The 13,301-nt window shown below is 41.4% G+C and overlaps 1 protein-coding gene across 7 annotated transcripts in view; it reads right to left on the bottom strand.

Moving 5' to 3' along the window:
* scai (suppressor of cancer cell invasion) overlaps nt 1-13,301 on the bottom strand; it is a 212,015-nt gene that overhangs the window by 13,866 nt on the left and 184,848 nt on the right. For all 7 annotated transcript variants that reach the window (XM_059638179.1, XM_059638181.1, XM_059638180.1 and 4 more), the window contains 2 exons: nt 2,275-2,347; nt 1,452-1,625 (listed from right to left, as the gene is read on the bottom strand). In XM_059638179.1, the coding sequence (XP_059494162.1) occupies nt 1,452-1,625; nt 2,275-2,347 (247 nt within the window). The remainder of the gene's footprint in view (nt 1-1,451; nt 1,626-2,274; nt 2,348-13,301) is intronic.

Below are 13,301 nucleotides of genomic sequence, written 5' to 3' on the forward strand. Positions count from 1 at the left end.
CGACTCCTGTTTATGGTGTTCTCATAGTTTATTATTGGAAAGTGAGCGGCTGTTATTTTCCTGGAAGTTATGCTCAGGAATATTGCAGTCAGCGAGACTAAAGAATTTTGTGAGCAACCTTTGGATGTAATATGGCAGGGTGTGGGGTGGGGCTGCCGCTGCATTCACAGTGAATCTTGATCTACAACATAACCAACAAATGGAGAGGGGGCAATTTGTGTAAAGAGAGATGAGGGGGGCCTCTGTCAGGCCAGCACCAACTCTTTTTGTTTTCCCCCAAGAATATTTTCCATCTCACACCAAACCATGGATGACAGGCTTCAGAGGCCGAATCATCTTCTCTGTTTTGATTCAATGGGTGCGAGGAAGAAGTGGTCTCCAAATGTTCCTGGGCAGCAGATTTGAGGGGCAGAATGGAACATAGGGATATTGGACTAAGGAGCAGGAGTGGGTGACACATCCATTATCTCCTAAGTGCAGTGCTCCAATGTATTTACTCACTAACAGAGGCTGTCTCTCTTCTCCTAAGCCCCACTAACCTGTTGCTGTGTGGAATACATTACTTCTATCTCCAGAGAGGAAGGTACAGAATTTCTTCCAGAAATTCTGCGGGACAGAGTAAGTGGTGAAAGCATAAAGCTGTGGGAGATTAGAAGTAAGAAGTAGGAGTTACGCAAAACAAAATCTCATTGAATTGAAGTTCGGTATGTTCCTGCACGTCTATCCCAGAGTATTCTGGAGATGGCAATAGAGCTCGTGAAAGAATTACAGAGTCACCCAGTGCTCCAGTCCATGTCAGATATAATCACGAACTAACCTAGTCCCACCTCATCAATGCCCATCAGCCATGATTTGAATGGCGGAGTGGACTTGATGGGCCAAATGATCTTAGAACATAGAACATAGAACAGTACAGCACAGAACAGGCCCTTCAGCCCACAATGTTGTGCCGACCATTGATCCTCATGTATGCACCCTCAAATTTCTGTGACCATATGCATGTCCAGCAGTCTCTTAAATGACCCCAATGACCTTGTTTCCACAACTGCTGCTGGCAACGCATTCCATGGTTTCACAACTCTCTGTGTAAAGAACCCACCTCTGACATCCCCTCTATACTTTCCACCAACCAGCTTAAATGTTACCTGGAGTTGCTGCAGAATGACTAAACTGAATCAGACAGTTTTCAAAGAAACCTGAAAACTGTCCTCCTAGTTTATTTTTTTAAGAAGTGGCTCAATAATTAACTTAACAGAATGGTACAGGTTCTAGTGGAATCATGTCAAAAGCATCGGTCAGAGTGCCTCAGAAGAAAAGTGAAAAATTCTTCTTACGTTAAGTTCTGAAGGATGGAGAGCTTGATTGATCAGATCATACAATATGCTTACTAAAATTAATTTGGTTATTTGCTCATGCATTCATTTCTTCATGTAGTGTGGAACATAACTTACCCACAGTCCGTGATTTAGTCAGCAAGTGAGCTATGTCCCTATATATCTTTAGAAGGTATTCCTGACATTTATCCCACAGTCCTTTTCTCATACTTGTGAGTCGACACATAAACAGAAATGCCATCAGTGGGTTATACAGAAACAGAGTGAAAAGGCTGCCACGTTGAGTTTGATCTGTAAGGACAGGCACACAATTTAAGATGATTTTGAGAAGGACAATTCTTTCACTAGTAGTTCTCATGAATTCTTAACACAATGCAAAATGAAAACAATATCTTTGACTTGGAACACTTGCAAAAATGCTGTTATTAAGGTACCATCATTCTCCACTTTAAAAGTTTTGTTGGTTTTTATTATAATTGCATATTTACCAAAAAGTACAAACAATATTTAAATTTGACTATCAATTACACAGCATAAATTTCAGGCAGAGCAAATCAAAAGATCATCTACAGTATTCCTTAAATATATTTCAGATAATCTTGAATCCCATTGTTAGCAAGAACCTTTCCGAATTCCACAACCGAGGTTTCTTTTTCCACGCCCAATGATACAAATCTGTTCTGTATTTTTATCATTTTACATATGGAATGAAGTTGTCTCAATGTTTTTTTCATTTCATCTATCAAAATCAAATATTAGTCACAATCACTGCAAAATCCACATCAAAATAGTGTTCACATTACTACATAATTACACTGCATCCTTGGATAATATAGAAAATAATAGTTGCATTGCACTGCACAATTTTTAACTAACTAGAATAGTGAGTAGCATACTCATTAATTAATGCTCTACAAACAGTATTTACATACATGCATACCTTGTAAACCTTTGGGATATGCTGTTGGAGAAAGCAGACAGACTAAAGGTTGGCCAAATAAGTTGATAAAGTTCTGCAACGAGAAATAATAATTTTTAACCTTGATGCTTTTAAGAAATAATACAGCATGGAAATGAAGAGAAATATATTAAACAAGGAAAGTATAGAAATAATGTGCTATAAACACCAATACTTATTTTAGCTGTTGGCATTTATTGTTTATAACTTCTTGTGAATTATGGCTACTGTATGAATCAGTATTTGGAATTTGAAAAACTTTACATTTCTGTCTTTCACAGAAATGTTTTCATATACTGATGACTTTGATATTTAAATGAAAGATCATATAATATGCCAGTATCTGTAAACAAAATTGATGCTAATACCATAGATTGCCAATCAATAATCAATGTGGAATATGAACAGATGTCAGTCCAGGTCATGTAGATGGATTAACAATCTGGCACATACACAATTAAAAGGTAGAAATGTAAAAGCAACCCTTTCATAAGTTTGCCTACATAAAGGGACCTCACAAAGAGACCTGGCATCTAAATGTATGCAACGGCATGAGGTTGTGGTACTTTGCCACCAGACACCAACAATGATGGTTTATCTGTTTAAGTGTCTGAACTTTTAATGGTACAGGAAATTTTTAAGAATTGCCTCTCCTGCACCGAAAATAATCTGTTTTAAGTGTGAATCAATTCCTTCAAAAGAACATTATTTTAAGAAAGCTCATTCTTTGTCTCTAACTTATTGTCATAGTCCATTTATTTTGTAATTCATTTATACCTATGCTTATTTTTTCCACATTGTATTAAAGATTCTACCTTACACTTTCGAGGTAGACCCTGAATGTTTCAATAAGGATTCTTCAGATTGGTTCAAGTAATACACTATTGCTTGCTGTGTTGCCATTGAGCCCTACATCTCCTGTAGAGTTCTGTACTGTTTTGGTAATCTGATAGCTACATAGAACAGAGTAAAATCCTGCAGAATGTCCACAACAAAGCGCAGTTACAATGAGCAACTGCTACTAGCTACATGTTCAATCTGATTTTTCCACATCTGATGAGCAATTCACTCAAATGGTCTAAAGCTGGGAAACATCTCCGATAGGGTCTGTTTCTGTGCTGTATGACTCTTCAGTCTAACCAGGCCATGCTAACCATAATCTCAAACTAAACTAGTCCTACCTGCCTGCCTGCACTTGACCCATATCCCGATGAACCTTTCTTATTCATTTCCTTATCCAAATGTCTTTTAAACATTGTAACTGCATCCAGTTTCACCACTTCTTCCTCTGGAAGTTCATTCCATATGCAAAACATTCTGTGTAAAAAAAACTATCCCACATGTCTTTCTTAAATCTTTCTCCTCTTACCTTAAAAATATGCCCACTAGTCTTCAATTCCTCCGCCTGTGGAAAAGACATCTGCCATTCATCTTATCTACACCCCCAGGATTTTAAAAAACTCTAAGGTAACGCTTCAACCTCCTGTGGTCCAGTGAAAAAAGTCCCAGTTGATCCAGCTTCTCCTTAAAACTCAAATGCTCCATCCCCGACAATATCCTGGTAAATTGGCAGGACAGAGGCTCAGTAGTTAGCACTAGGTTCAATTCCAGCCTTGGGTGACTGCCTGTGTGGAGTTTCTACATTCTCTGCGTGTCGGCATGGGTTTCATCCAGGTGCTTCAGTTTCTGCTCACAGTTTAAAGATGCACAAGTTAGGTGGATTGGCAATGGACAAGTGCCCATAGAGCCCAGGGATGTGCGAGCTTGATGGATTAGCCATGGGAAATGCAGGATTACAAGGAGGGTGGGGGTGTTGGGTCTTGGTGGGATGCTCTTCAGAGGGTCAGTGTGGACTCAAAGGGACAAATAAACGACTTCCATAAAGTACGGATTCTATGATCCTATAAATCTTTTCTGAACCTTCTCCAGCTCGATAATATCCTTTTTAGACAATTAGAAGAAGCTTCACCAATGTCCTACACAACCTCAACATAATGTCCCAACTCCTATACTCGATCGTCTGTGCAATGAAGGCAAGAGTGCAAGATGCCTTCTTAACGACCCTACATGTGATGCAAACTTCAAAGAATTATGTACCTGAATGGCTAGTTCTCTCTGGTCTAAACCCTACCCAAGACTCTACTTTTAGTTGCCTTGTTTGTTCACGTTTATCCAAATTAAACTCCACCTGCCATACATCAGCCCATTGACCCAATTGATCAAGATTACTTTATCATCTTAGATAACCTTCTTCACTGTCCACCACACCATCAAATTTTTTTCTAAGCATTTGTGGGAAGCAGGTGTGACTAGCTAGCCAGCATTTCTTGCCAATCCCTAGTTCCCCCTTGAGAAGTTAGCGGTGAGTTCCTTCTTGAACTTTGGCGTCATTGATCTTTGATAAGTGAACAAATGTTTTGAATCATATTCAACATTTTCTAAATTAATTAATGTGCTACTAACACATTGCATGCTTTCATTTAGAAGGTCCAGGTATTATAGTGACTTGCATTCAATATGAGCATTCACTGATAAAAGAAATTTCCTCACTCCAATCAAAAAATGTAGGGTGAGCGACTACTTGGTTGTGGTTCCCTTCCTTTGTTTTAAAACCCATCTACAAAGAATAAAAACCGAAAATCTGCTGGAAATCCATCCAACAATTATAAAGGTACTACTGAGATGGTTTCCTGACCAAAGGACACAAAGTTTTCTTTGTCCAGATGCACAATTTTACAAATCAGATTAATTTATTAATCAGATAATCATCAGTATAGAAACAAACTCTTCACCAGAATAGAGAAAGTGAAATTAAGTTTCTGAAAAGGATAAACAATCCAAAAAAGGTTTATTGTTACTCATTCCAAATAGGAATCAGAAAGTATCAGATAATTAGAATAATTAATTCTGTATAATTAAATTACAGTCAAATTGAAGTTATGACTGAGAAATTAAGTGTCTTATTGCTATGTTCAAATCAAGTACTCTTACTTACTGTTAAAAAATTTACATTAATTACCTTTAAGTGTATTATGTTGAAGACTGTGTGTAACCAAACAATGTGATCCTCAACCATAACTGCCTCACAGCTTATACTTCAGTTTTATATGGCCAGGAGAGTAACCTTCAATAGATCTGCTTTTGCTGTAGGTCAATTATGATTAAACATCACATTCTTTTTCAAATGAGCAGCCAAAGATTTAACAGTCTTTCTTTAGAATTAATACTGTCTTGATCAAAACTTTCCATTTTAAGAGCTTCAATGACTCTTAACGGTTTCAACTCCAGCAGGGGGAGAAAGAAAAGCTTCAAGACCAGGGTATCTTGGCCAGATGAATTCAAAGTTGACTTAATGATAGGAGACAGAGGGTGGTAGTTAAAGGTTTGTGTAATCAGAAATTGATGTCCAGCGGTGAACCATAGGGATCAATGTTATGACATACATAAACAATATAGAAAAAAAAAGATCATAATGAAAGGTGTAAACCCAAACCATCAACTTTCCTGCTCCTCTGATGCTGCCTGACCTGCCATGTTCCTCCAGCTCCACATTGTGTTGTCTGACTCCGGTATCTGCAGTTCTTGCTATCTCCGAAGTTATGTTGGAGCTGTACAAAAACTTTGCTTTGGTCACAGGTGGAATATTGTGCACCATTCTGGTCACTGCACTATGGCAGGGAAGGATGTGATTGCAGTGGAGGGTTGCAGAGGAGACTCACCAGGATGTTGCCTGGGTTGGAGCAGTTTAGCTATGAAAAGAGGCTGCATAATTTCAGGCCGTTTTCTTTAGAACAAAGACTGAGTGCGCGTAAGATTTCAAGGGGCATGAACAGGATGATAGAAAGCAGATATTCTCCTTAGTCGAACAGTCAGTAAAAAGAGGCATAAATTTAAGATGAAAGGCAAGTGGCTGAGAGGTGATTTACGGAAAATAAATTTCACCCAAAGGGTCACAGAATCAGGAATGCACTGCCTATTAGGGTAGTTGAGGCCAGAAACCTCAATGTTAAAGTACTTGAATGAACACTTAAAATGCCGTAACATTCAGAGCTACAGGCCAAATGCAGGGAAGTGGAACCAGTGTAGAATGACAGTAGTTTTTATTTGATACAGACTTGATGGGCCAAAAGGCCTTTTATGTACTGTTTGATTCTAAGTCCCACCTAAAAATGCACCATTTCCCCAAAGGATGCAATAGCAGTAAATCTGAAAACCTTCTCATTTCTTCCTCCCCACTATTTTTATGGCTAATGAAACAAGAGAACTATTTGCTATTTTCTAAGAACTATTTTCTTCTTGAAATTCAGGTTTTCACAGATTGAAATGCTAAGAAAGGCATTTTGTTGAAATTTTTTGATCTTGCACTCATCAAGATGCTATGCAACAAAATCAATACAAAAAAATGCCAATACGTATGAGAGGAGATAGCAGGAACTGTCAATGCTGGAGTCTGAGATAAACAGGTGTAGAGCTGGATGAACACAGCAGGCCACTGAACATTAGAGGAGCGGGAAAGCTGACATTTCGGGTCTGGACCCTTCGTTAGAGTCAAGGAAGGGGAAAGGGGCTCTGAAATAAATAGAAAGCGGGGAAGGCAATGATAGAATGTGGATAGAGGAGCAGATAGGTGGAGAAAAGACAGGCAGGTCAAGGAGGCAGGGATGAAGCCAGTAAAGGTGCATGTGGGTAGGGGGTTGGGATGGGGGTTGTATCAGTGAGGAGGGACGGGGTAGGTAGGTATGAGGGAAGACGGGCAGGTCAAGGAGGCGGGGATGAGGCTAGTAGGTAGGAGGTGAGGATGGGGGTCGGTCAGTACGAGAGAAGAATGCTGATGGGTTGGCAAGTGGAGTCTGATAGGTAAGCACATTGCCATGGAGAACGCAGCAAATAATGATTATTGATCATTAACTGCCAGGCTGACTGATTATTCATTTTTCATGGCAAAACCACGACCAAACCAATGATTGTCACTATTTTGTTGAATTGAAACAGGCAAAATGTGTCAATGTTCTTCTCATCTGCAAAGAACAGGGCCCTTTTCCCTAATATCTCAAATAATTGCACCGAGGCCCCTGTCACCAAGTCACTCTTTATTTACCTGCGCATATTACACTGGCTCTGACCAGGTTGCTCAAAGCCAGTTGAATGAGAAGATCCTCTGAATCTCCTACTTATATCTGTCAGCCAGGGGTCGCTGAATGGCCCAGGTCAACAACACCAGTTAAGGATCGCATCATCAATGACACCCGCTGGGCCCGCATTCTAATCGCTATAGTCTCTCAACCCCAGGGGGTGCTGGCTTGTTCTTTTTCTTGCAGCTTCTCCTGGCCCATTCTCATCCTAGGTCCGGTTCCTCAGATTCACACATGGGCGACACATACCAGACTGTAGCCCGTTTCCTGTGCACATTGTGTTTTGGGAGAATTTCCTCCTCTTCTTCAGACGTAAATGATATTGAGGCTGCATCCATCTTGGACTGAGATTTCTTCGGTGCTCAATGGAGGGGCAGAACCTATTGCTTCGGACGCTTTTCTGGCTGTTCTGAGGAGCTAGGTGTGTTTTCCTTCTGTCCCGTTTGCAAGGTAGCAGCTTTCATCAATCCACGTTTGTTCAGGACCACCTCATCTACCCAAATTTCATTCATCACAGGACTTAGCCTCACATCAACCTCAAGGGCTATGGGGAGAGTGCAGGGCAGTGGAGTTGAAATGCCCATCAGCCATGATTTAAATGGCGGCATGGACTTGATGGGCCGAATGGCCTTCCTTCCACTCCTATGTCTTATGGTCTTATCTCATACCCATGAAGAGCCACTCCTGTGGTTTCGACGCCAAACTTCATCCCCTGAAGTAAACTCTTTCTACCACTTAGAAGAGGTATGTGGCTGATGTGACATACCTGCTGCCATTTCACCCTCCCCCAACCACGTTTAACCTGGTGCGGAATCTTCTCTCCAACAGCAAGTCTGATGGGGCTATTCCTGTAGTTGTGAGAGGGGTGGTCCTATAATCAAACTGGAACCAGGACAGTTTGTTATTGAGTGAAGCCGTAGACTGTTTCGTTAAGTCTTCAATGTTTGGACTGCTCTTTCCACTAGACCATTGAAGGATGGATGGTATGGAGGTGTCTGAACATGCCGAATGCTTTTCGATTTGAGAAAATACTCGAAACCCCTGCTGGTAAATGACATCCCATTGTCCATGACCAATATTTCTGGGATTTGGTGCATCGCGATTGATGCTTACAGTTTTCCAATTGTCATTCCGGAGTTCATTGAATGAACTCTTATGCATGTCCAAACACTTTGAATGGGCATCCATAGTGACCAAGAACATTGAGCCCATGAAAGGACCAGCAAAGTCAATGTGTAACCAAATCCAGGGTTTACTTGGCCATTCCCACAAATGTGGGGGCATTGCCAGAAGTAATTTTTGTCTTTGTCGGCATTCTGGGCACTGTCCCACCCACATGGCTATGTCGGCATCCAATCCTGACTACCAGACATAATGTCTTGCCAACTTTTTCATTTTGGAATACTCTGGATGACCCTGGTGGAGTTCAGCCAATATCTGGCAGCCACCTTTACTCAGGACAATCACTCTTGCTCCACATAGCAATGTGCCAGCCTCTACAGTGTTTTGGTCTCACTGGGTCCAGAAAGGATTCAATCCTGGTTGTGATGAACTTTTTGTTTACCTCATCACCACCAACTGTTTTAGTTTTGCCAAGATGGGATATTTTTGTGTCCACAGTCAGATACTGCCAGCGGTGACTGTAAGGATGTTCAGCAAGTTTAAAACCTGAGCAGACTCCACCAGAGAAGGCACCACCAGTGGTATATTAGCCAGTGCGCTATGGCTCACGGAATCCATACTTGCCACGTGGCCTCCTGGACGGTGTTCCAACTTGTAATTGTATGCAGTCAGAACAAGGGCCCACTGCTGAATTCAACCAGAAGCTATGGGTGGCATGGCCTTATCTTCTTTAAGTAGCGCCAGCAGGGGTTTACGGTCTGTTACTATTTCAAATTTACGTCTGTAAAGGTATCAGTAGAACTTTTTCATATCAAAGATAACCTCCAAGCCTTCTCTATCTGGGTGTATTTGTCTGGGAAGCATTCGCTATATTAGGTCACCTATGAGACAACACTACCCCAATACTGTTCAGTGAGGCATTGCATGTCAGCAGCACCTCTTGCTTGGGATCAGTGTGAGCCAACACCTTACATGACGACAGCTGCTTTTTCACCCCTCTTAAGGCTACTCTTGACTATGTGACCATTTCCAAGGCTGACTCTTCTTCAACAGATGTGAAGGGTGGCCAAATGGAGGCCAAGTTGAATTTTCCATGATAATTCACCAACCCAAGGAAAGACCTAAGCTCCAAAACAGACATGGGAGCCAGAGCACTTTTGATCACCCTCACTTTATCTTTGAATAAGTGTAATCTTGTCAACTCTGTAGCCTAAGGTGGTCATTTGGGTTGATTGGAACACACAGTTTTCCCTTCTAATGCATATGCCCACCTGGGTGAAACATACAAGGGCTTTGTCCAATTTCTCCAAGTGCTTTTTATTGGTCTTCCTGATTACCAGCACATCATCCACATAATGGCAACCTGGGGTAGACCTATATAATGTTCTCCATGGTCCACTGGAAAAGGGTGCAGGCTGACAATACCCCAAATGGCAGTTTTGTATATTAGTATAAACCTTGATGGGTATTAACTGTGGCATACTTCTGGGACCCCTCATCTGGTTGCAATTGCAGTGATGCATGGCTTATGTCCAGCTTCGTGAAGGACAGCAACCACTTCCACCAGTTTTATGTTCAAGTCCTCTATAGGAGGGATTGGGTATTTATCTAGCTGCAACAAGCAGTTCACTGTTTATTTAAAATCACCACAAAGGTGAACTGAGCCACCAGGTTTCACAAATCAGTACGGCCAGCGCTGCCCATTCTTCAAACTGGATTGGTTGGATGATTCTTTCGCTTCTCATCCTCCTGATTTCTGCCTGTACTTGTGCTTATAAGGCATGGCACTGGGCAGGCTCTGCAGAATTGCAGAATTGCTTCCTGGTCAACATCCAAGGTAGCCTTGGCTCCTTTTACAATCCCTAGATCTTCCTGTAAAACTTCCCAGTACTTAATTTGGACTTCACTCAGGCAGCCATTTTCTGAACGAAAAATGTTGAGCCAAAGTGAACCTTTATCAACCAATTCCACCCCAACAAGCGGGCCTGAGCCTTTTATTACAATTAGTGGTAAGACCCTAGGGCCATAACACATAGGAGCAGAAATTAGGCCATTCAGCCCATCGAGTCTTCTCCACCATTCAATCACGGCTGATAAGTTTCTCAACCCCATTCTCCCGCTTTCTCCTGTAACCCTTGATCCCCCTGACAATCAAGAACCTATCATCTCCATCTTAATGGACAGATAGGTAAGTGCACGAACTGCTTCTCATCGAAGACCAGAACTGATATCGTACCCTTAACTTGTAAGTGTTTCCTGGTGCACTTTCTCAGTCTGGCCGAGGTTTTACACAAACTTGAAGGGAAGGAGTCCAGAGCAAATTTTGTTTAAGACTGGTCCTGCAACCACTGACACAGCCACGCTGGTATCGACCTCCGTGAGAATGGGTGATCATTTACTTTGATTGGTTCTGATTTGGATGTTGCTAAGCAATTTAACTCTTCTCAGCCACATGTAGATGCACTCTCCTGAACACTGTCTTAAGAGTTCTGTTCCTCAAGTCAGGCCTTTGCTGTCTCAGGTCTGTATGGCTCGTCAGCCCTGGCTGAAGCTCGGCTTTGTTTTGAGGTTTTGCTGTGGGCTGGTCTAGGTTCCATCTGCTCAGGATATACCATGTGTGAGACTCTGCGATTGCCCACTGTTCCCCAAGTTCAGTTGGACAAATGAGGGTGTCCACTTTCATTGGGATGCTCTCCATCACTTGCACCACTTGCTGCATTTTCTAATGACAAAGCCAGTTGTAATGCCTGTTTAAAATCTAGTTGGGCTTCAACTAGCATGTGCTTTTGCATGGTTACGTCATCAATTCCACATGCCGAACAGTCTGTCAGCAGCTCATTCTCTGCCAGATGTCTTACCCTCGTCAAAAATCCCAATGTAGATTCACCTCATTCTTGAAAAGCCAAATAAAACCGATAGCGGCTCAGAATTAGTGAAGGTTAATAGTCCTTAGCTAAATTCATCAACTCTTAAAAGGTTTTAGTATCTGGTGCCTCAGGGAAAGTTAAGACTCCTAATAACTAAAAATGTTACGGGTGCACAAGCAGTCAGAAGGATGACCCATTGCTTTTCATCTGTCTCAGTGTTATTTGCCCAGCAAAAATAATACATTCTTTCCACGTACTGGACCCAGTCTTGGATGACAGAATTGAACAGGTCAAACTTCCCTAACAAACGCATGTTGCTAGAAATAATTATCCAACTCAAAAGATGACTGTTGCAAGTGGATTTTCTTCAGGATCTTATTATTTTCTCTTATCACCACTGAAATAACTGCACAGAGGCCTACATCCTGTCACTAAGTCACCCTTTATTTACATGTGCACAGTACATGGTCTCTGACCAGACAGATCAGAGCCAGTCCCTAGAATGAGGAAACTCTGAACCTGCTGTTTATGTCTGTCAGCCAGGACTCCTTCATTGGGGTTGTCAATCTGGGCCTATCAAGGATCTCAGTCAATTATATCCACCTGGCCCTTGTTTCAATCACTACAATATGTAACTTTCGTTATACGTAACAGCATCATACTGTGAGCTCAACCAAAAATCCTAAATTGGTTGTCAGCTTGATTCCATGCACAAATCAGTTTATCCAGCAAATAATATTTAATTGCCAAGTTACATCTAATGTTAGACACTGTTACGAGACTTGCAAGCGCAGGCTGGTTGGGTGTGGTCAGTACCACACTTGTTGTAAACAGCCAAGCAGATTTGATGTTTGCTATAATGCACCAGTCCTTGGAATATACTGCCTACATACCTAGAATCACACCTGCATTGAAATTCATGTGCGATACCACACATTTATATCATAAGCACAATGTCGTTTTGGTTTGATATTAGCATCCTGTTAGTGGTGAATGCTACATGTGTCACAACTGCATAGTAGCAGTGTGAAATGGCTAACTTCACTTGTTGCTTAAATGTTTGAGATACATTACTCTTAAGCTTTGGCAAATGCTTTTAATTATCACAAACTGGGGAACAATGTGGCACAACGTATTTATAATCCTATTTTTACTTCCTAGATCAATACCGTACCAATTAAGGTTAATAAGTTTAAAGCTTTCACAGTCATTCATTACTGTCCTATATGAAGTACAGTCATGCAGTCTTCACTAGGTACTTAGTGGGCACAGCACTAACATAAAATAATTTAGAAGCAACACTAAAATGTTTCTGAGCAAGGGTCATTGGGCCCAAAAAGTTAACTGTTTTTTCCTTCACAGATGCTGCCAGACCTGCTGAGCTTTTCTAGCAATTGCTGCTTTGTTTCCATCAAAATGGTTAATCTTGCTTTTAGCATATGGTCTGTTGGTGCAATCGTTAAAACTTCAAGATAAGCTCTTTATTTCAGGTCCATGCTGAAGCATAGTTTGTGTTTCTCCCATTCTCACTGCACCATTGTGTTGTGGCTCCTTTCCATCTTGTAAGATGGTTGATTTGATCACCATAGGACAAACTGTCTTAGGCAGTGCCCTGTGGGGCATGGGAGCCCCATTCTAGCATGGCAGTTTGTCACATTTGCTGCAAATTAGGCTGAGAAGTTATACTCTATGCTAGCCCTATTTCTTCTGGGCCCTCTTTTCTACAAGTTGAAGCTTTCTTTTCCCTTGCCTCTTCCAATGTTGTTCCAAATAGTTAGCCTCCAGAGGTCCATACTTGCCTGTCTTCAAATTTTCAGTGTCAATGCCCACCATCTTTATCTCTCATTTTCAGATGTCCTTCAGGCAGAAGTGTATATGCCCAAGAAAT

This window comes from Stegostoma tigrinum, chromosome 29, assembly GCF_030684315.1.
Source record: "Stegostoma tigrinum isolate sSteTig4 chromosome 29, sSteTig4.hap1, whole genome shotgun sequence".
NCBI classification, from domain to species: Eukaryota; Metazoa; Chordata; class Chondrichthyes; order Orectolobiformes; family Stegostomatidae; genus Stegostoma; species Stegostoma tigrinum.